This window comes from Cladophialophora psammophila (assembly GCF_000585535.1).
Source record: "Cladophialophora psammophila CBS 110553 chromosome Unknown aczJe-supercont1.12, whole genome shotgun sequence".
In the NCBI taxonomy this organism is placed as follows: domain Eukaryota; kingdom Fungi; phylum Ascomycota; class Eurotiomycetes; order Chaetothyriales; family Herpotrichiellaceae; genus Cladophialophora; species Cladophialophora psammophila.
In genome coordinates, this window is record NW_006912933.1 from 584,316 (window position 1) to 605,785 (window position 21,470).

Genomic DNA, 21,470 nt, shown 5'->3' on the forward strand with positions numbered 1-21,470 from the left:
GAAGGGGGATTTGTGGGTGCTAGCGTAATGTTAGACGAGGAGCATGAAGATCTTGTGCAGCCTAGGGGGCTTTGCTAAAGGCTCTGCTAAAGCCCATGCAATTCCGTTTTTCCGTTCCCAAGCCGCCGAGCGATCCAGCAGTTAGACGTGCAAAAGCAAGTTAGATTAATGACAGAAACGTCACTTAAAGCTACTATTTAGTAGTGTGGCCGTCGACCGTGGTATAACATTTCCATAAAACAGCTGAGACATTACTATCCAAGACTCATGGCAACGTCCTCTTGCACACTGAACGCTCTGTGCCCAGAAGCATCTCGCCATTTATCCAGCACATCGTCCTCTGGTCCATCACGACTCCGATCGCTCCGTGTGCTGGACTGGCCTGTATTCTTCCCACTGGAGCTCTTACTATCACTCCGGTCTCTCTTCGAGAACCAGCTGCCTGGTTTCTTCACCGCAGGGGATTTGGCGGTGCTGTTGGCGTCATTGGCTTTTGGATCCGGTGCAGATGACTTTTCCGTCGGAGGTGTTGGGTTCGCAGTAGCTGTGTCTTCCGACCGGCCTACCCCCTTGGCAAACTCTTTCGCTTTCCTCACCTTGTCCTCTTCCGTGTCAGACAAAGGTTGTGCTGGAGTACCACTCGGAGTATCCTCAACACTCGGCGTCGCTTCGACAAGTTCTGCATCGCGGTACCACTTGCGTCTCCTCGTATATCTACCCCATCCGTCCTCTCTTCTTCCATCTTCCCACCTGTTGTCGTAATATATCCAGCCTCCACCGTCGTCGGCGGTCGCTTTACCAGAGATGCCCGTTGCTCCTGTTTTGGTGTCGCTTGTCGCTCTCTTGTGTGATTTAGCATCTCCGTGCTCTATTCGCCATTCAGAGTCGATCCATCTCCACCGTGACAGACCGCCCTCCACATCCGGCAGTTCGAACTCCTCCTTTGATGGTGCAGGGTTCAGATGTTCATCCGTCCAAGGGCCACGCTCGTATGCAAACAAAGAAGTTGTCCACCCAAGACCCAGCCACCGCCGTTGGTTCTCATATAAGATAAACGTGAAACGAACGCCAGAAGAGTCGGGTTTTTGCTTGTTTGCGGCTTCTGTGGCGAGGTCGCTTTGAGATTTCGACCGGGGTCCAATTGACGGTCGAAGTGACGGTCCAGATTTCGCATTTGGCGAAGTATCAAACTCCAGCCCAGTGACGAATGCGGCAGCTTTGCGCATGAATACAGAACGCCAGAGGATAACCCGAGATACCCTGGCCGGCTTGGAATGCCAGGTCAATATTATTGTGCCAACAGCGAGAATGACTCTTCGAGGAGTCAGAATATAGAAAGGTGGAAGAGTCAGGATAATCCAAAAGGGGGTTACTAAAAGAACACGGATGAAGAGAGTCGTCAATGCTGGTCGAGTCGTAGCGGCAGTTGGTGTGGTCTGGGTAGAGAGAAAATCGGTCAGGATGAGGAAGGGATCCAGCAGGACATTGCATCGGGCAGTCAATTCTTGCAGCGTCTCAACAATCTCATCGAGGGTCTTATGGTGAGACTGAGATTCCGAAGGTTCCCTCCTGTGGCCCTTGGCTGAATGTTTCTCTCCGGTTTTGGTGGTGGACGACAGAGGAGAATAGCGCCTGGAGTACATTCCCAATATGAGACCAACTACTACAATGATTGGGCTTGCGAAGCGAATAATCTCACTCCCATATAGTGTGATTCCCCAGAAGACAGCCACCATCAGATATGATTCCCAAGGATCCCGGGTGCTCCATGACAGAAGACCGGCGAGTTTGTTCAGTGGCAAGAGGAAGGGATGTGAATGGGCTAGGGCTCGAGTGATCTGAGGGGGTGTCGCTACTAGCAAGGGCGACTTTTTGTGGACTATTATCGTAGACCGCTGCTTCGATGTGGCGGAGTAGCCAGAGGTGGATGTTGGAGAGAAGGCAGCATATGTGGGGGGATTTTGGTCCCAGACCTGCTGGGACGAGGAATCAGACGGAGGTGCATATGAGGACTGTCTTGACATTGAGGTGATCCAGGGAGTTTCTGGACAATTGTCAGTACATCTGAAGGAGAAGGCCAGAGAGGGACCAATGTGTACCAAATGCTGCCATACAACGAGGAAGGCTGGGTCATGAGGATGACGCCCACGGAATAGGACCTAAACAGATGACGCCACCAGTGCGGAGACGGAAAGACTCAGGTGAGAATAGTCTGATGGGAGATGCAAAGAGTTGTGGTGCAAGATTGCAACAATACTTGATAGATGTTGTAGACATGCTTGACGAGAGCAGATATTGAATGTCCGGCGATTTTGAGGTTTGGGTCTCGTGAACAGCAGCACAGGCATGTGCACAGCGGAGGCGCAGGTGCAGGCAGAGACATGATGATCGTGGCTGCTCGCTGATCCATACTTATCCCACACGTGACTCCAAACGAAACCGACTCGCCGAGCAAGTTTAGCCGAAGATTCGCCGGGCCAGGATGGCGATGAGCAAAAAGATTTCCTGCAGCTTCTGTCTCCCGAAAGAATCAAAGAACACACTCGGCCATTGCCAACATCTGCGCGGCTATCGGCCATTTCGATCTTGTTGCTTCGCTAACAAGAGTCAATGGTATGTGTCTCTTGTTTTCACCTCTCTCCGGCTATCCATTCTCTGCAACACGGGACTGACAGGACTGACCGCCGCAGGCGCATCGAATCATCGCCCAGATCGTCCTGACCGGCGGGCGTGTCTTTGGCAGGGCATTTGCAGAGGCATACAAGCAGGCGCAGGCATCAACGCAGTATGCGAGGGCTGCTGCGAAAAGTGACCCGGGCGCCGTCAACACCGCTGCCGCCTCCGGCATGACCCTCGACGAAGCCTGCAAAATCCTCAACGTCAAGCCTCCCCAAGGTGGCGCCACCAATATGGAACAGGTCATGGAGCGGTTTAAGAAGCTGTATGATCTGAACGAGCCAAAGAAAGGCGGTGGTGGATCCTTCTACCTCCAGAGCAAGATTCTTCGTGCAAGAGAACGGATAGAGATGGAAGCTCGCGCCGCCGAGCGCAAGGCCCAAATGGAAAAAGAAATCAAAGAAGGTTGGAGACCCAAGATATACAAAACTTGATCTCTCTGTGGCTGATCGTCTCCAAAGGACGGTAACGAGACTGGACGGCCGCTCCGCATACACCACTTTTTTCTTCGAACCTCTTTTCGACGATTGATTCTCATGCATAGCGGACGGCGTTGGATGGGAATTTACTGTAAAATGGATTGTACTATATCACGGGTGTGGGTCTTTGCAAGATTATATGCACAAGAGAATGGGCATTCTCACGTCTTGGATGGATGCTGTCTCTACATGTGAGGAAGAGTGCGACGATATCTAGGGGGAGACAGTCGACAGGCCGACGTGATGTACCTGATATCAGATCTGCCATACCGGCAGCCTTGAGATTGGGGACAAACGCCGCTCCATCCCCAATGAGCGACTCTCCACTCAAGAAGGAAATTGGGACCAAGTTGAATCCCGCCAGATTCTGGTCTGGGGCGAAGTTGAGCGGACATGTATAGAACGACATACGAGGCAAGAGGCCAGGGAGGGGCCTGAAGAATACGGAGTACTCGATGCTCCTCTCCTGGCGCTCGAACAGTACAAAATGATACCACAATCAGGAAGACCGCCCCCTGATCTTGGCTCCATTGATGCGTTGACATTTGAACGAGGCATGGACCTGCCAGCCGTGAGCCCAAGCAGAGTGAGCCCTGCTCGGCGCTCACTTGAGGACTCAGCCCAACCTTACCTCTTTTCAAACTACCTCGCGACTTGCTCTCCTCTCACCTGCTCCCCTGGCGCTCGAGCAGTACGAAATGACGCTAGGCTTTTCATGCGACGCACTACTCAGTTCCAACCCCGTTACAGGCGGTCAATGCCCTCGGTGATCCGGTGAGTTATTATTCATTTACAAACGGCCCATAGCGGCACCTCCTGGCTCTCTGGGCTGAAGGATGGATGGCTGATGTTGGACTTTACCAATCCTATACGTCACGCCTCCAGAACGGATCCTGTTTGATTCATCTAAGGTGAATCCTTTTGCAGTGGTGTGCGCAACGACGTCGCTGGAGAGTCATCATTGCTCCGGATGGGTCATTGGAATCAGGCCTCTTCACCCTGATCCTCGATCCTGGAGATGTTGCTGTTTACACTACTCTTTCGAAGCCCTCATCACGTCTCCTATCCATGCCCACCTCAGCTCCTTCCCCAACCCCCTCTCCTGCCAGTCATTTATGGATTCTGGGAAGAACGGCACACCGGGGCTTCTGAGCGCGGGATCATGCGCGAGGATCACAAAAATGCTATCGTCGCCATCATATTCCTGCATGTGTGCGATCGTGGTGAGGACTTCATCCATGTTGTGCCCGAAGGCCGGCTGCCACAGAGGCTCCTTGGGGTCCCGGTTCCGCGACGTCTGGAGATCCTCAAACCACGCGCCCGGGCAGAATGGAATGTTTCTGTCTTGCAGAGTCACAGGGTTTGGCGTGATGGTCTCGGGCATGGGCACGTACGCCGACGGACGGAACTCGCCACAGTGGTGGGCGGCGTCGCCACCAAGAAACACAAATGTGTCGGGACTGTTGGTGGTGCGGACTAATGCACATAAATGTCCCACGCAGTGGCCTGGACTGTCTAGCAGGTACAGCGACCCGTCGTGGAAGTAATCATGCGCTGGGAACTTTCCGATTTCCACAACGTCAGAGGTGAATGTAATTTCTCGGACGGTTCGGCCTCTAATGGGACAGGATCGGTCATCAGCCAGGTGCCTCAAGTATGAAATCGGAAAGGGGATCAAAGATCAAAGAAATGAGGTATCGCGGTTCGGTTCATTCTTGTTTTTGGGGAGGAGGGATTTTTTTTTAGCTCTGGAAAGGGGCTTTGTTTGGAAATGGGTACAGAGACTTACTCTACATCGCTTGGAAGCACTCCTCCCAGCGCTGAATTGCCGCCTCCGTCGCCGAGGAAATGATCTTTGAAACCCGGTCCAACGACGAGGTCCGTTGCCGGGCCAAATGTCGACATGTCGCCCATATGGTCCCAGTGGGCATGACTGGTGGTTTAATATACACATCAGCATAAGTTTTGGAGCATACCGAGATATAGTTCAAGTTCCAAGGGAAGAGCACCTTTCAAAGGCGCTCGCATCAAACTCGCCTCCAAATGACAGCGTTAATACTCTGTTTGCCCACGCCAGCTTCATCCAAAACTTCTGAGATGTTTTTCTCCGCGCTCGGCTTGTGGCCCAATTTCTTGAACCGCTCGACAGTGGCCGGGGAGAGGTTTTCCCAGTCTTTGCGAATGCCAAGATCAAACAAAACTTTCTGACCCGACGGATGTTCTAGGAGAAAGACAAACGATGGAGCAGGCGCCGCGATTGTGTAACCTGGCACTGGAGGCGTGAAGAGTGCGCTTGCCGGGACATTGGAGATGTTCGCCACATCGATGACTTTGACCGTAAGTGATGTCGATGACCGGGGAATGTTCAAGGCTGGCTTTGCCGCCGTGGAAGTGCCATCTGCGGTGATCGTGACCATTTTGTGATTCCCTGGTTGCAACTGTGCAAATCATAATTGTGAAAGAGGCAACAGATTTTAAGGAATCGTGCGGCACTCCTGGGAATGCCGGTTATGGGGGGGAAAGGGGGGGGGTTTGCGGCATCTACAAAACGCTGGCAGGGCACCAAATCTCTGCGAGATGCTTTGAAGACTACATTACCACCTGTATGGGAAGGCAAGGTCGAATCACGGTCTCCAAGATGCTTTACGAGAAGAGGAGTGCCAGGCTGTCAGTCCGAGCGGCACAACTCGTTGGAACCGTCGATACGGACTACCCTATTCGTAGAATCTTGCCGGCACCCAGGCCCAATTGGCAGTGACCGCGGTCTGGACACGCCAGTTTGCACCATTGAGCAATCCGATCCCGTTTCTACAGGAGATACTTCTGCTGGCACTGCAGTATGACTCTCGGTATGAAAGCCGCTTTTGCTTGAACAACATGGCAACTCGTTCCATCAAATCCCAAGTCGGAGACCTGGGTTCACCATCCTTGGGTTTTTCCAAGTCTCGAAATCTATCAGCCTTTGTAGACCACAATTAAAAATCTCACAGCATGGCGACCGAGGTACAGAAGGATGTTCAGCCCGAACAACGCAAGAACATACCCCATGATGCTCAGGCAATTCAAATTACTATCACGGAAGCCACAGAATTGTGCCAGAATGCCCTCCAAAAGGCAGGCTATCTCAGTGAACAAGCAGCAATAATCACAGATCATTTGGTCGACGCCGAGCTCCGGGGTCACCCATTTGCTGGATTAGCTCGAGCGTTGAGTATTGTCGAATTTCTCAAGAGTGCAGGCGTGAAAGCAGATCAAGAGATCGAAGTGACCCGCACAGGGCCAACGTACGCCCACCTCGATGGCCATGATTCAGTTGGGTATCTGGTGGCACACCAGGCCACTAAGCTCGCCATTGAGAAAGCAAAGTGTGCCGGCGTATCCGTGGTCGGGGCAAACGGACTATGGTATTCCGGGAATCTCGCATATTATGCTGAGATGGCCACACGTGAAGATTTAATAGTCTTGATTGCATCGAACGGCACCCCTATTGTCGCGCCTTATGGAGGATACGAGCCAAAATTCTGCACCAACCCTTTCTGCATTGGATTTCCGACCAACGAGCCCGACAAACCTGTGATCTGGGACATTGGTACAAGCAACATTATGTACGCACAGGTGAAGCTGGCAGAGAGACTCGGGGCTCCTCTCCCAGAAGGATCTGCGTATGATAGTGGCGGAAAGCCTACAACAGATCCGCTCCAGGTGCTGAATGGCGCATTGACCGTTTGGGGCGGGTACAAGGGAAGCGGACTGGCTATCATGGTGCAGCTTTTAGGCATCGCTGCAGGGAGCACTGAGCCCACCCCGTTCCTGTCGGACTTTGGTTTCCTGATCATGGCTTTCGACCCAAGTATTCTGCAGTCACTGGATAGAGTCAAGCAGGACGCGGAAAAATTGTCCAATTCGATCAGGTCAACCAAGATGCTACCCGGCGAAGGGCCAGCCAGGATGCCGTTTGAGCGAAGCAGTGAATTGCGGAGGAGAGCGAGAGCAAAGGGTTCCTTTGAGGTTTCAGGGAGAGTCGTCGAACAACTTCGCAGCCAAGGGTGGTAGTAAAAGAATTGCCTGTCCAATCCTACCCAAAATTGAAGGTCATTCATCTCGCGAGGCTGTGCTCCCCTTCTCCTCTCCCCGTGTTCTCCACATCCATCTATCCAAATACGGCTAGTCCAGCTGGGCGAAGAACTTTGCCGGCAATTTCGTCTGCCGGGCACGGCATCTCACTTCCTTCCAACTTCCCTATTTCTGCTCTCACACGCCATTGTGCCGCGACGGCAACTGAGCATCCCTTGACTGTGGAAAGGGGACCGGCAATAACATAGCACCACGATGGTCTCGGGACAACCTCATGTCCACAAAGGGCGCGCTCGTCTTGTCTGCCTACAATGCCATGACCGCAAGGTTAGATGGTTTCCGGACCCGGCTAAACCTGACACGTGGAGCAGTCCGCTGATTTGGATTTCAGATGAGATGCGATCTGGAGACCCGGTCCAAAGAGGGATTAGATAGTTGTGGGAACTGCACAGAGGCGTCGAGGTTCTGCGAGTGAGTTGACTGCTCTGCATGATGCACTTGAGGCAGTAAAGCCCGAGCTGATGGCTCTAGGCCGCGGACAACAAAACGCCGCAAGGGAAACACCAATGCTGCTCGCAAAGCTTCTGGGCCAGCTCACGGAAATACATACGCCCCGATTCGGCCGGCGTTGAATGATCAGTCCATCCGCATAGAGACGTTGTCTCAACCACTTCAACAACAGACGCCTGTTCATCAACCCGACTCGACTGTGGATGTTTCTAACTCTCAACATAGTCAATCCGCGGCTGAGAGCACCCTGCCACCGCCCGAACTTGGCGAGCGAAGCTCCCTCCAGCGACCAGCATTGCCCTCTACCAACGACCCACCAGAAATCTCGTCTACGATCCCTTACACGACAACGATAGGCTATTTCGGTAACAGTGGAATCCTAAATCTATTCGAGCCCGACTATCGAAGAATTGCATCCAATGAGCAAGGAGGCAGCACTCACTTCTCACTGGCTGAGGCCGACCTCCCCCCGCTGGAACTGCAGCAAAGCTTTGTCGAAACGTATTTCGAATACTGTTGGCCCTGGTGCCCGATCCTCGACAAGGCTGTCTTGTGGAATGACCTTGACCTCTCTCCGTCTCCCCTTCTGATCAATGCCTTGGCCCTCCTGGGAACCCAAGTACGGCCTCCAATCATGCGGCACGCAAAAGCTGCCGAGTATTACAACAGAGCAAAGATTCTTTTCTACACAGACCAGGAGAACAACCCCATTGTTTGCCTGCAGTCTATCATGTTATTCTATTGGTGGGCTCCACGTGGGTGAGTCTGTAACGCCTTGTTTTGTTTCCGCTAAACACACCCCTTTTTCCAGAAAGCCATTTCTCTTTGGCCCTTCTTCTGATTTCACAAGATTATTTGATCCCTTCATCGACACTTCTTTTTTTTTGGTGGAAATCTTCTATATATATATGGTAGAGATATCTTTTGCCTCGTTATAACTTTTCTTGCTTGCAACATTGTATGTTCATTGGTTAGTAACAATATTCTCACAAATCACTAGTCCTGCGCTGGTTCATAAAGACGCGGCTTGGTGGTGGACTGGGATCGCAATCAAATACGCGCAACAAATGGGTCTGCATCGCGAGCCAAAGAATGTCTGCGATGTGGGAGGAGATGCAGTGCAAGGGCTGAGAAGGAGGATCTGGTGGACATTGTTTGTGAGTTGACCTGCCCGGGCAGGTAGACTGCCTGGACTAAAGATGAATGCAGGCCCGAGAACGATTGACAGGAATGTGCCAAGGACGACCTCTTACCATCAACCCCGAAGATTGCAATGTTCGCGAGGTTTCACTCGAGGATTTTGGCTCATCTGAAGACGCGAGAGTGGACGTCTTCATTTATTGGGTCAGACTCTGTGGCATCATTGGTCGAGTCAGCCAACATCTCTCACGCAACCTGGAACAGGCGTTGTTTCCAACCACTTTGGCAGAAGAACTCATCGGTTGGGCCCACAGCCTCCCCAGCCACTTAGAACTACCAGACATGGCCGATCGAGCACGAAAATTTAATCGGGATGTGTTAAAGCTACATCTACCCTATCTGACCACCGTCACCATTCTACACCTGAACTGGTCGTCGCAGCACCCTTCACAGCCTTGGCCAGAAGCGTACACAGCTGCGGTATTGTCGGCATCGTGTGTCACTCGCATCTTCAAGGACTTCCTCGCTCGCGGGGAAATTCGGTTTCTGGGCGCCATCGCATGCTGGTACGTGGGAGTAGCCATTATAGCGCTCTTACAGACCCAGCAGATCGACTGCCTGGCAGAATGTGGAGCCGAGGACATTCGCATCTTGAGACTCGCTTTGAACGAGTTGGCGAGTCTGTGGCCCTCGACTGCCATTTTCGTCAAGGGATTTGACCGCCTGCGGGCATTCGAAAGCCTCGGGGCGAGGCGTGACGGGGGCGCTGCATTGAATCCGCAAGTGCCGCGCACAACTGGAAACACTGCGACCTCAGGTCTTTCGGACCTGAACTGGCCACATGGTGTCGACTGGCAGAGCTACTTCCCCCACGTCACGACGAGAACCTGCGGGCTAGCAGGCATCTTGCTCGCGGAACCACACCAGCCAGAAATATGGGGCGACCTCTCCTGGCTGGGAGACGCCACCACGTATTTTCAGGACTTGTTTGACTCTTCAGATGCGTTGCTGGATCCTTACCTTGAGAATCTCTCTGCCTTATGCCGAATAGATGATCAAATACGCCTCTAAGGCACGCCTGCTGAGAATCTTTGACTACTACCTGAAGTCGCGGTGGAAGACCATGTTATGTTATCCTCGCCGGAGACAGGGGTAGCTTGCAGAATCCATAATTGTCCAGTTCTTCCAACTAGGCCTCTATAAAAGCGATCTTGCTCAATTCAAGGTACAAACTTCAAAGACCCTTAAAAAAGCATCCTTGAGGCGATGTTAATCTTCTAGTAAAGCAAGATAATGATCGATTTTACTTTGAGAGATTAGCCAGAATCAGCTCCACCTCTTCGTCAGCCGCCTCCAGTATATGGCCTGCGGGATATTGCGGCTTCCACCCGATCTCTGGACCATGACGAGCCGTGAACGTGCACCTGTAGGCGAATTGTCAGCATTCTAAGCAACAACTCATGATTGAAACCCCCAAGGCTCTTTCTTACATTCCGCCAAGCTGTAAAGGCACGAGCGCCGGTGGACAGCCCAAGCCGGCAGCCATGGCGTCGAGCGCTTGGCCTGTGGCCAGCGTCACCACTTCATCATCGACGACGCCGCGCTTCGCCAGCCCAGTCGCCATAGCAGAGTAGAGATCTACCCAGGCGACTGTACCTGACGATGCAAGATAATAGCCTTGTTTCCCGCTGCCAGGGTTCTCGCCTCTCATGATACTTGCCAGGATCTGCAGGTATAGGGTTGTGTTATCGATGACATGGCAGACGGGCCAAATCTTTGCGTCTTTTTAGCTTTGACAACCAACATGTTTTGGCAATGGGGAGAAGAAGAAGAAGAGGGATTGGAGGGTCACAAACAGTTCTTTCAGCGTCAACGCTATACACGCGGCGTGCAGCCTGCGCCGCCCGCGTGATGTCGACGGTTTGGATCGAGATTTTATTTCCAAAGCCTTCGCCCCGGCCGTCTGCCGAAGTTCTTGGTCAGTGGCTGCTCAGCTCACATAGATCGAGGAACTAGCCCGCAGTCGTGAATCACTTACACACTATGCATGGCACGAAGATATAAGTTGGGACTCCGTAGAATTCGCCTAACTCAATGACCGTATTATTGGCGTCGATGGCCTGTTCGTCGTTGCATTAACGTCGAAGCCTAGTCCCAGGAGTAAGATGATCTCATCACTTACTGGCTGAATTTGAGGAAGAGGCGGTATCTGAGACTTTTGGATGTCGTACAGATCTGCGTCGGTGTCCAACAGTGGCCGGTCGACGGGAGCCCCGGCGTGGCTGGAAAAGATTTTGGCACCGCTGGTCTTTGTAAAGGGTTAGGCCGATATTGTGAAACCCAGTTGCGCTCAGACGAGAGGATTTACGTACATGCATGAAATGAACTTCTGTCCCCAAGCTTTTCTTGACTTCCGCGAGAGCTCTGATAAAATACGCTTGCGATTCGGCGTGCAGCGCATCGACCAAGAAGAGAACGATTGTGATTCTGTTGCTGACAACTCCTTCGTTGACGGCAGTCTCGTCTTTGACATCGAACTTGAGAGGTTCGGCCCCGTACTGCTTGACGGCATTGGCCTGTTCGTCCGTTCGTACGAGAGCGTACAGCTTGTCGTATGGTGGCAGGCCGAAGCTCAACCATCGAGCTAGAAGCGTGCCGCCTAGGTAGCCAGACGCCCCGGTTACCAGGATTCTGTGCGACATGGAGAGAGCGGTTGATTTGAGGTCTGAAAGTAATATCAGTGCCTTCGACGTTGACTGGGGTTAAATTGTAGATGTCAAATACGAGCTAATCCCCTCAATCTGATGTCGAACCGTTTCGACCGTTTCGACCGTCCGCAGACGGACGAGGCTCGTGCTTTGATAAAGACTCCAGCCTTGTCGCTTCAACTGGCTTTCCAAAGAGCCGATTGGTTCATATTGCCGGCGGGAACAGCCTATTGGTTGATAAGAGCCGCGGTGGAAGTTTCCCTGTGAGGCGATTGGGCTTCCTCGTGCAAGACTGGAGCCCAAATGTATATTTGAAATCAATGGACTTTATACTGAGCTTTCTGCCATAATTTGCCACTCGTAACCTGGAACAGTACTCTGCCATGTTGAATCAAGCGCAAGCACCGAAGGATACTGTACAATGCAATGGAGAACACAACAATCCGGAACCAACATTGACGTCCCTAGCAGCACACCGTCTCGAGAAGATACGGAACCGCAAGCTGACACCGGTGGTGGAAGGAAAGGCCACCCTTTGCTTACTCGACTACCTTGGTGCCCTGGTCTCGGGGTTGTCCACGCCTTGGAGTGCCGCACTCTTGAGGTATGCTCAAGGAGCGTCTCCAGGCCGAGGGAATGCTCATGTCATGGGCCTAAGGTCGCTTGTGTCGGCCGATGTGGCTGCTTTCACCAATTCTGCCCTCGCTCACAGGTTTGTCACAGTACGGGCGACACTGGCCTCTCAGGACGTTCGTGGAGCAGACCTATGGGCTGACTGGCTTTCGACAGCATCATCCGAGATGATATGCACCTGGCAGCAGGTGCCCATATAGGCGTCATGGTGATTCCAGCCGCGCTAGCACTTGCCCAGCGAGACAACTGGACAGGTGAGCAACTTTTGAAAGGCATCGTGGGTGGCTACGAGTTGGCTGTGGCCCTTGGCTCGGCGGTTCGCCATTCGGGCCTCTGCAATCCACATTTCCGTCCTAGTGGAATCATTGGTGCTTTTGGTGCTGCTGCTCCCGGAATTGTGGCAGATGCCAATATTAGTACGAGCGTCGCCGCAAGTGCTTTGAGCTTGGGAGCCAACATGGGCGCAGGCTTGAACGAATGGCCTTGGGCCGGCGGAACTGAGATCAACACTCAGATGGGCACATGTAGCCGCAACGGTATCAGTGCCCTGGACCTAGCAAGAGCGGGCATATACAGCAGTGACACGGTATTGGAAGGTAAAGATGGCTTCTTCGTGGCCTATGGATGCGGCCCTGACAGTGTAGAAGAGTTCAGGAATTGGTTGGCGGCAACCGATCCGGGAGCCGGCGTCATGGGCGCCAGGTTCAAGCCTGTGGCAGGTTGCAACATGATACAAACCCCTCTTGCCGTCGCTCTGAGTCTCGCCAGAGAAATACACGGTTCAGGTCAGAGTATCGAAAGCATTGACATTGTTACGACAACTGCTGCGAAGGATTATCCTGGCTGCGACAGCGGTGGACCCTATGAAAAGGTCCAGCAAACAAAGATGAGTCTCCAATATGGGGTCTCGGCAGCATTGCTATTCGGTCGAATCGATGAGTTTGCCTATATGCAGTACGACAATGGGGATTTGCAAGGTCTCATTCGAAAGTGTACACTCGCTTCTGATGCTAAGTACGATGAGGCTCTTTCGAGAGGAGAGCAGCCCTGTCGTATTAGAATCCGCAAAAAAGATGGGACAGTATATCAACACTCTCTGGCAGATGTCCCATGGCTGGAAGGGGAGGCTGTTGAAGAGAGATTCAGGAAAGAAGCAGCGGCTGTTTTTGATCCTGATACTGTGGATCAGATACTTGGGCAATGTCGCATGTTGAAGGATACAAAGACATGTGCACGTTTGTTTGAGCTGCTTGCCCTCCAGAGGTGGAGATGAGAAGGTCATACGTTCCGATCGATGCAGAAGAAATCAGAATCAGAAGATATCAAAGCCAAGGCCTATGGGTTGCATTCTCTTTGATAAGAAGCTACGAGCCGTTGAATTCAATCCTCTATATCCTTGCGACATCTTTACAGACACTGGGCAGCATGATGATATCGGTCTTATTGAACCTTGATGGTTCCGTCCCCCCCAAAAGTCAACCCGATGGTAGGATGAAAGCTGTTGATAGTCACTTATATTTGCCAACATAGAAAACAATATCGTGAGACAGCGGGTTAACTGACAGCCCTCGTCAGCTTTCCACGGCCGGTAAGATCAACTTTTACTCTTCCACAGGTTGCACCTTTTGTGATTTCTCAGTACCTGACCAGCCTCAACAAGCATATCAAATACTACGGTGGTCTTTACTATCAAGGGCCTTTCCGTAAAACAACGGCTGAAACAATTACCGCTGCCACGTTCCGGGCCGATCAGACTTTCTCAATTGCATCTTCGGCCTTCTTCTCAGTCTCCACCACAATTGTCCTAGTTTTCTCGTTTTCCAGAAGCACTGCTTTCTCCATGGTTTTCTTGGCCGGGTCGACGTTCGGCACAAGCGTGGCGCTGACGATTGCTAGAACCGCGAAACCAAGAGCCGTATAGTAGACTACTCTGTACGCCTGCATGTAAGCCAGTTTGACGGCAAACTGGCTTACACTTATAATTTGGGCTGTAATGCCGGGAACTTTTGCATATGCAGTTGCTGTATTCGCTGCAGCAGCTTGGATCAATGCCGTCAGATTTGAACTGTCGAATCCTGTACCGGCAATTGCATCGGTGATCTTCCCCGGGAGATTCTCTTTAAACTGGTTGTCGACGATTGAAGAGTATATCGCCGTTGCAACAGCACCGCCTAGGAGACGAAAGGTTGACAGAGCGCCAATGGCAATGCCCCTAGCGAGGGATAGGTTAGCACTCACACTTTTTATGAATCAGATCACGCTCTGCCACAACTCACATATCTGCTTGGTCTTCAATATTGAGTGACACCATGTTGAAAAGCATGTATAGTGGTTGGTTGATGACGCAGGACATCAGGAATACCAGAACAATCGCCTTGGCCTTGTCGGACACACCGACAGACGACAGACCACCGACGAAGGCTACTTGACAGCATATGAATATAAGGATCTGCCACTTCTCGTGGCCAAATCTCGCACAGATGAGCCATACCGAGATCAGAGAGACTGCATTACGTCAGTGATGAACCTCAGAATCTTTGTGTTGCAAGTGGTGGCTACTCACTCCAGGTGCCCCATGTGGTCAAATTTGCATAGACTCCGCGCATGATTGGATCGTCCGCAGGCACAAACAGGAGACCAGATTGGCGAGGCCATAAGACCTGCATACTGTAGTAGAGCATGCCACAACAGAATCCAACAAGGACGAGAAGGTTGTATCTGAAGCAGACAGTCTGGTTAGACGGCAGTCATCAAAACACAGAAGTAACTTACCTTCTCCATTGTCTGAAAAGTTTTGGCGGAAGTAATGGGTACTTCAAGTTGGCGTTAAAATCCCAAACAAAGAGAAGTACGAGCAACATGAATCCCACGACAATAGGGCCAATGACTGCAGATGACATCCAGGGGTATTGCCTGCCTCCGAAGTTCAAGCCTACAAGAAACAAAGTGCAGCCGGCGATAAACAGGAATAAGCCGATATAATCCATTTCAGCAACCAACTTCCACCTGGAAACGCGGCCCTCTTTGTGCTTTGTTTCGAAAGTAGGTGGATGGTAGAAGCAGAAGAGAAAAATTCCTGCACAGCCGTGGATGGCACACATAAACCAGTACGCACCTCGCCAGCCAATGCTTGCGTGGGCGATGAAAGCATAGGTTATGAGGGGGCTCATCAGGCAGAAAATACCGCTGGTACCGTATAGTCCTTTTGATATTAGCCAGATCAAATGACGCAATTGGATTCTCCTCTATCGAACTTACCGAGAGCGGTCAGCCGGTATTTATTTGGAATAAATTCCATAATGCAAGCAAAGCCCATCTCCTGGAACCCAGAGCCGATTCCAAACAGTACACCGCTTGCAATCATCTGGCCAATACTTCGGCCAGTTGCACCGACAATGGTACCAATAAAGGCAATGAAAGCCCCACAGAGCATGAAATAGCGGCGACCGAATATATCGGAAAGGCGACCACCCACGCTCACCAGAACGGCGGCACCGAGTCCCCACGACACGTTGATCCATACATAGTCTGGGTCGGGGCCGAGTTCGGCATTGATATAAGAGGCCGCTGATGCTGGAATCAGTAAGGTCATTTCATAGGCGGTCAATTGACCACAGATAGCCTACAAAACACGCTGTTAGCGGTATCACTTTTGGTAGGAGACGCCGGGACCGACCAAAAAGGCCAAGATGGTTTGACGGTTGATGCCTTGGAAGATCTCGTCTTCAACCACCACAGTTTGGTCGTCACTATCAGGACTGACATCCGATGTTGAGGTGTGTTCGACGTGGATATTGCTCGGGGTCTTTTCACATACTACCTGGAATTGCTCCATTCCGGAAGTTGGGCTGGCAGAAATGATATCCCAGCTCTGGCCCCCAGCAAGGTCTCAGACTGGGTACTCTGGGGAACTTATAATCTGGGGTATCTGATGAAGGGTCTAAGATATAAGCGAACTTTTACCTCGATACGGCACTCGATGAGCGCCTCGTCTGGAGAACTACTCCCTCCCCCAACACCGAATAGAACCTTTTCGGCATTCACGTCGGAGGGCCGGTAGCTGTGGTCCAATTATAGCTCGCAATGATTCATTTCGCCACCAGTTTCAATTGGCTGCTCTTGCCGTTACGGTGATGCGGCTATTTAGAGCCTTCGGCCTGGCTTCGGCCGCTTTGCCAAACGTGATGCCGGGGTGCCTGGACGCACCGAATACAGATCAAGGAGGACAACCTTGGGTCAAGTCATCGAGTGTCGATTGATGTGGAGCTGAAGTTCCGACCACAGGACACAAAATGTCTTTTGGCTGTTCAACATCAAGCCAACCCCGAGAGGGAAGTCTTTCCCGAAGAATTTGCATCCATTCTAACGAGACATTGCCAGCGTTTGGTAGAGAGTATTCTTGCGATTGCGCATTGCTAGTGCATTAGTTTCAAATGTGTCAGGGAAGAAGGTCTGGACGCTTGCGACTCGGCTGAAGAGCACCGAGTCCAAGATATCTCGCTAGCGAGCAAGGAACGGTAGTCACAATGACTAAGTTGGTGGCAAGGCCTTTCTCGAGTATCTGCCTAGAAGTATCTGAGAATCACAAGAGAAAAGAGAGAGGCGAGGCTAAGGGACTCGACCATGAGGTACGAGGTACAAGTAATAGCTCTGTAGCTCAAGCTACCCAGTACTCAAAGAGCTGCCTCCAGGCTAGTGCAGGGATGGCCAAGGGAAGGCCTAGCGGATCATGTGACTTTGTCATGTGACTTTGTCATGTGACACCAAGTAAAGGCACCCGAGGAGCCTTGGAATCTGTGCATTTTTCCTGTCAGTTTTTCTCGTCTTCAGCCCCGTCATTCAAAAGATTGCTGTCAGATTTTGATCTCCTACAGTAGCTCCACGCATCTCCCCTCGCCGTCACTACGAGCCTCTGGAATTTCTGCAGCCAATAGTTCTCGTCTGTCCAGTCATCTTCTTCGGCGTCTTTGAACCCTTCCTTTGCGACTGAGTATGGCACAATCACGAAAGAGTGACCTAATACCTGGGTCAGTGTGGAAACCCCAGGGTCGCGATATGTATGATGACAAGCGCTTGCGATTGCTCACCGTTTATCCCTTTGTCGCATGAGACCCTCATAATTGCAGCGACGCAGCTGTCCACTGTCGCAAATTCAATCCCCTTGGACAGCATTGATTCATATGTCGCGGCAGATTGTATGACTGTGCGCACATAACTGTCCAGAATTCAGTCAAATTTCATGGGCCCAAGGGTCAAACTGCTTACTAGGGAGCAATATATGCCACTCTGATCCCCTGATGGTACGAATGCCTTCTGACAGTTCTCATGAGGCCTCGGAGGCCGAATTTAGCGGTCGAATACTCCCAGCTGCCCTATTTGGGCTGTGAGAAAGGCTCAAACATCTGTTTCATAGGGGAAGGGGATCACCAGATTATCCACGATGCCGGCAATACTTCCGATGAAAATAAAGCAACGATCTCTATGAGCATCCTGTGGGCACCGACGGAAATAGTGGACAGCTAGCTTGAATGTGTACAAAACGCCGACTAGATTGATGTCGATTATATGGAGGCTTGGTTTCGTCGGTGTGGAAAATGGATCTGAACAGAGCAAGATAGGTTAGTGTATCCTCCAGATGAACAGTCCAAAGAGGCTGGAGTTCTTTCTTACCTTCCAATTGCATCAGCGGATCACCCGCTCCCCTTCCAACTCCCGCGTTTGCAATCACAATATCAACCGATTTTTCAGGAGATTTCGAGATCGCGGCTTCAAACATTCGAACTTGATCATCCCAAGATCTCGTGTCACACTTGACGAAACAGACATGTTGCCTTTGAGGGACAATTGATCAGCCTTGCGTCAACCCGGTGTTGAAAAAAAAAAAAACCTTACGAAGTCAGTTCGGCCTCGACCGCCTTTCCCTTGTCCTCGTTGATATCGCCAAAAGTTACAAAAGCCCTGAACGTCAAATCATCAGTGTTGCCTGCGGTCGTGAATTCCGTCAAAAGCATACCCTGCATCGACAAATGCTCGGACATATGCCTCGCCTAACCCGCTAGCACCTGCTCAAGTGAGTATAAATGCGCTTGAGTAGGTAAATGGGATGCAGCCCATGTCCTGACAAAGGAAACGTTGCATTAGGCATTAGGACTATTTGCTTACCTCCCGTGACAATAACACTCTTTCCTTTGCACTGACTCTTGTCGGGGACAATGCTGCAATCCACGGGCCCGGTGTATTCATAAGGTTGAGATGCCATGTTGAGATCCGGATATTTTGTTTTTGAACTTTGACGCTGCTGACTCGGTAGAGCTTTTACCTTGATGAGTTCTGAAAGCTAGGAATTGCTCGCCAGCTGACATATGGAATGGTAAGAGTATTTGTGTTGCGTTGTTGGAGTAAGGATGGCACACGGTTTATGATTTTCCCCATACTAGACGCTGCCTATCTCCGCACTCAGAATCGGAAACTGGGCGGCTCAATACTGTGGAGTGCCAACTTGGGGGACGACAATCCCAAGTGGTGCGAAACTGCCGTGGTCTAGTTTGTGCAGCGGCAGTGACTGTCCAGTAAGACCTCTGCCGAAGTGACAAGGCTGGCGGCTACGAGAAACCCTCAGCAACCGGGATACTCCCGTTATGTGAAGCCCAGCCCATTGCTTCCATGACACTCGCCAGAGTCGTTCCCGGCCTCGGCTTGCATGAAAAATGGAAAATGCCTATTGGATGCGTCAGGAGATACTATGGATGAACAGGCGGAAGAACACCAGACAGGCGATAGAGAGAAAGCAAGACCGGGTTAGAATATAGACTGGAGGTCTCGAACGTTTGTCGAACCGCAGGCAAACAGAGAACGGATTGCGTTGAACTTTTCAGAGGGAGAAATTAGACATCCCTTCTAAACATGGCTTTAACTGAGGAGCAGTTGACACCCATTGCGACCGTCAGCCCAGGCGGAGAACAGCCAGCCATCCACGACGTTCTGGACGGACATCTGCCTTTTGAAGACGTGCCAGCCAAGAAGGATGTGGCAGACCGCTCGAAATCACTCTCATCGGAGCCGAAGGGGTATTACGATACTCCCTCGAATAATCGATATTCAATCCCTATGGGTGAGCGACTGGCTTTCACTCCTCGCCAGCTTCGAGTCATTACAGTGGGCGCTGGATTTTCTGGCCTCATGATGGCCCATAAATTTCAACATCGCTTCCCAGAGATGGATGAAATGATCGACCATACCATCTTTGAGAAAAGGAGTGAGGTAGGCGGAACTTGGTTAGTCAACACCTACCCGGGGGTTCAATGTGACGTCCCATCCCATATCTATGTAAGCCTGCCCCCCTTTGCCAATATTCACGACAAGTGAAATTGAGAGATGCCTTTCTCTAGGCATTTCCTTTTGACCCAAACCCAGAATGGAGTCGGTTCTACTCAAGTGGTGCCGAGATCCAGGAGTACATCGTCAAAACCACTAAAAAGTGGAACCTGGATCGAGACATACAGCTCAACTCGACAGTTAAGAAAGCGGTTTGGGAGGAGGCGCGAGGACAGTGGTGTCTAACGGTGGAGCACGGTGGAAAAAGTCGACACGAATGGGCGGATGTCCTGATATCCGGGCAGGGAGTCCTTGAGTGAGTCCCTACCTTGACTACAACATGGCAACTAACAATGACGCCAGTACCTACCAATGGCCAACAATTCCCGGCATCGAGAAGTTCAAAGGTCGGCGCGTGCACTCGGCCGACTGGGACCACAGCTACGACTACTCCCACAAAAGGATTGCGGTTATTGGAAATGGGTCATCTGGAGTCCAGATCGTGCCTCAAATGGCCAAACTTCCTGGGACGACAGTGACGAATTTCTGCCGTGGCCCATCCTGGATCTACTACCGGGTGCCCCCGTCACAACATCTAGGCAAATCAGGGAAAACCGGCAACAATCCACCGTATTCAGAAGAAGAGAAGAGGGCTTTTAGAGAAAACCCCGAAAAGATGCGAAACCATCGCCGGGACATGATTGGGAGAACAAACAAGGCGTTTCGAATGGTAAGCGTCTAGGCATGCTTGTCGCTGCGTTTCTGACACAACGTTGCAGTTCATCAAAGACTCAGCCATGAATAAAGAAGCCATGGAACTCGCCCGGGCGCAAATGAGCGAGAGACTCGGGCACGATCCACGGCTATGTGAGATGTTGATTCCAAAATGGTCGTTGGGGTGTCGCCGAATCACCCCTGGCGAGGGATACTTGGAGTCATTTACGCTGCCGAACTGTGATATTACGCAGAGCCCGATTGTGCTGATCACCGAGAACGCAGTCCACACGGCCGACGGCAAGGTGCACGAGGTCGACGTCTGTGGGTGCCTCTCTGTCCCTTCTTGGTTCACTCGCAACACGATATACTGATGATTATTTAGTGGTGTGTGCCACTGGCTTCGATGTGTCGTTCCGCCCGAGCTATCCGACCATCGGCCGCGACGGGGTCGACTTGCGCGAGAAATGGGCTGACACACCCGAATCGTACTTTTCCATTGCCGTGGCCAGCATGCCCAATTATTTCACCGTGTTGGGCCCGAACGCGGTGGCCGGCCATGGGTCGCTGCTCGAGGCGATGAACTGGAATGGCGACTACTTCGTGCGATGGCTACGCAAGATGGCCGAGGAGGACATCAAGTCGTTCGTTCCCAAGTCAGCTGTAGTGGAGCAGCTGAACGTATACTCGGACGAAATCCACAAGTCGCTTGTGTGGACGGCCCCCTGCAAAAGCTGGTACAAGCGCAATCAGGTCAATGGGAGGGTCACGGCCTTGTTCGCCGGCAGTGGCATGTTGTACAAGCGCCTCGTGGGCGGGGAGCTGCGCACGGAGGATTTCGAGATCGAGTACCGCAGCACCAACATGTTCAGGTTTCTGGGCAATGGGTTTACTGCTTTTGAGCTGGATCCGGAGAGCGACTTGGCCTGGTATATTGAGAAATGAGATAGACGACGACCCGATACGATATCAGTGGTGGGCGGGTTCAAGTTTCCATTAGCCACCGAAACACCACTTACTTAGCTAGTGATATACCTACATACATACCCAGTATGTACTTAGGGAGAGATACGAGGCGATATCACCCAAGATCGAGAGGGATTATCTAGGGTCCTTCTGACCAATCTAGGCGGCCAATCCACCTCGCCAGCTCCTTGTTGTTCTCTAGCTCGAGATCCGCCGCGGGAGCCTTTCCTTGCCTTTTCCTTGTGGCGCCTTCGAC

At 51.7% G+C, this 21,470-nt stretch overlaps 11 protein-coding genes across 11 annotated transcripts; 5 read left to right on the plus strand and 6 right to left on the minus strand.

The window, feature by feature from the left end:
• Positions 1–254: 254 nt before the first annotated feature.
• Positions 255–2,024, minus strand: A1O5_07881 (uncharacterized protein; the record flags this gene model as incomplete). The annotated part of the gene is made up of 1 exon (XM_007748469.1): positions 255–2,024. One exon carries the CDS (start codon positions 2,022–2,024, stop codon positions 255–257), a length of 1,770 nt encoding a protein of 589 aa, XP_007746659.1.
• A 586-nt stretch (positions 2,025–2,610) lies between these two features.
• A1O5_07882 (uncharacterized protein) lies at positions 2,611–3,110 on the plus strand (the record flags this gene model as incomplete). Its single annotated transcript, XM_007748470.1, has 2 exons — positions 2,611–2,613; positions 2,691–3,110. The coding sequence occupies 2 exons, from the start codon at positions 2,611–2,613 to the stop codon at positions 3,108–3,110; spliced, it is 423 nt and encodes a 140-aa protein (XP_007746660.1).
• Positions 3,111–4,188: 1,078 nt separating this feature from the next.
• Positions 4,189–5,069, minus strand: A1O5_07883 (uncharacterized protein; the record flags this gene model as incomplete). The annotated part of the gene is made up of 2 exons (XM_007748471.1): positions 4,189–4,771; positions 4,945–5,069. The coding sequence occupies 2 exons, from the start codon at positions 5,067–5,069 to the stop codon at positions 4,189–4,191; spliced, it is 708 nt and encodes a 235-aa protein (XP_007746661.1).
• Positions 5,070–5,182: 113 nt separating this feature from the next.
• A1O5_07884 (uncharacterized protein) lies at positions 5,183–5,572 on the minus strand (the record flags this gene model as incomplete). Its single annotated transcript, XM_007748472.1, has 1 exon — positions 5,183–5,572. The coding sequence occupies one exon, from the start codon at positions 5,570–5,572 to the stop codon at positions 5,183–5,185; it is 390 nt and encodes a 129-aa protein (XP_007746662.1).
• A 574-nt stretch (positions 5,573–6,146) lies between these two features.
• Positions 6,147–7,208, plus strand: A1O5_07885 (uncharacterized protein; the record flags this gene model as incomplete). The annotated part of the gene is made up of 1 exon (XM_007748473.1): positions 6,147–7,208. One exon carries the CDS (start codon positions 6,147–6,149, stop codon positions 7,206–7,208), a length of 1,062 nt encoding a protein of 353 aa, XP_007746663.1.
• Positions 7,209–8,373: 1,165 nt separating this feature from the next.
• Positions 8,374–9,950, plus strand: A1O5_07886 (uncharacterized protein; the record flags this gene model as incomplete). Its single annotated transcript, XM_007748474.1, has 3 exons — positions 8,374–8,498; positions 8,740–8,896; positions 8,949–9,950. 3 exons carry the CDS (start codon positions 8,374–8,376, stop codon positions 9,948–9,950), a joined length of 1,284 nt encoding a protein of 427 aa, XP_007746664.1.
• A 232-nt stretch (positions 9,951–10,182) lies between these two features.
• A1O5_07887 (uncharacterized protein) lies at positions 10,183–11,581 on the minus strand (the record flags this gene model as incomplete). The annotated part of the gene is made up of 6 exons (XM_007748475.1): positions 10,183–10,303; positions 10,370–10,653; positions 10,736–10,842; positions 10,918–10,999; positions 11,062–11,187; positions 11,252–11,581. The coding sequence occupies 6 exons, from the start codon at positions 11,579–11,581 to the stop codon at positions 10,183–10,185; spliced, it is 1,050 nt and encodes a 349-aa protein (XP_007746665.1).
• Positions 11,582–11,970: 389 nt separating this feature from the next.
• Positions 11,971–13,493, plus strand: A1O5_07888 (uncharacterized protein; the record flags this gene model as incomplete). Its single annotated transcript, XM_007748476.1, has 2 exons — positions 11,971–12,299; positions 12,377–13,493. 2 exons carry the CDS (start codon positions 11,971–11,973, stop codon positions 13,491–13,493), a joined length of 1,446 nt encoding a protein of 481 aa, XP_007746666.1.
• A 476-nt stretch (positions 13,494–13,969) lies between these two features.
• On the minus strand, positions 13,970–15,812 carry A1O5_07889 (uncharacterized protein; the record flags this gene model as incomplete). Its single annotated transcript, XM_007748477.1, has 5 exons — positions 13,970–14,432; positions 14,497–14,725; positions 14,784–14,938; positions 14,993–15,422; positions 15,479–15,812. The coding sequence occupies 5 exons, from the start codon at positions 15,810–15,812 to the stop codon at positions 13,970–13,972; spliced, it is 1,611 nt and encodes a 536-aa protein (XP_007746667.1).
• A 1,672-nt stretch (positions 15,813–17,484) lies between these two features.
• A1O5_07890 (uncharacterized protein) lies at positions 17,485–18,479 on the minus strand (the record flags this gene model as incomplete). The annotated part of the gene is made up of 6 exons (XM_007748478.1): positions 17,485–17,592; positions 17,648–17,820; positions 17,891–18,051; positions 18,113–18,178; positions 18,234–18,282; positions 18,383–18,479. 6 exons carry the CDS (start codon positions 18,477–18,479, stop codon positions 17,485–17,487), a joined length of 654 nt encoding a protein of 217 aa, XP_007746668.1.
• Positions 18,480–19,123: 644 nt separating this feature from the next.
• On the plus strand, positions 19,124–21,193 carry A1O5_07891 (uncharacterized protein; the record flags this gene model as incomplete). Its single annotated transcript, XM_007748479.1, has 5 exons — positions 19,124–19,546; positions 19,609–19,850; positions 19,898–20,264; positions 20,314–20,572; positions 20,634–21,193. 5 exons carry the CDS (start codon positions 19,124–19,126, stop codon positions 21,191–21,193), a joined length of 1,851 nt encoding a protein of 616 aa, XP_007746669.1.
• Positions 21,194–21,470: the final 277 nt, after the last annotated feature.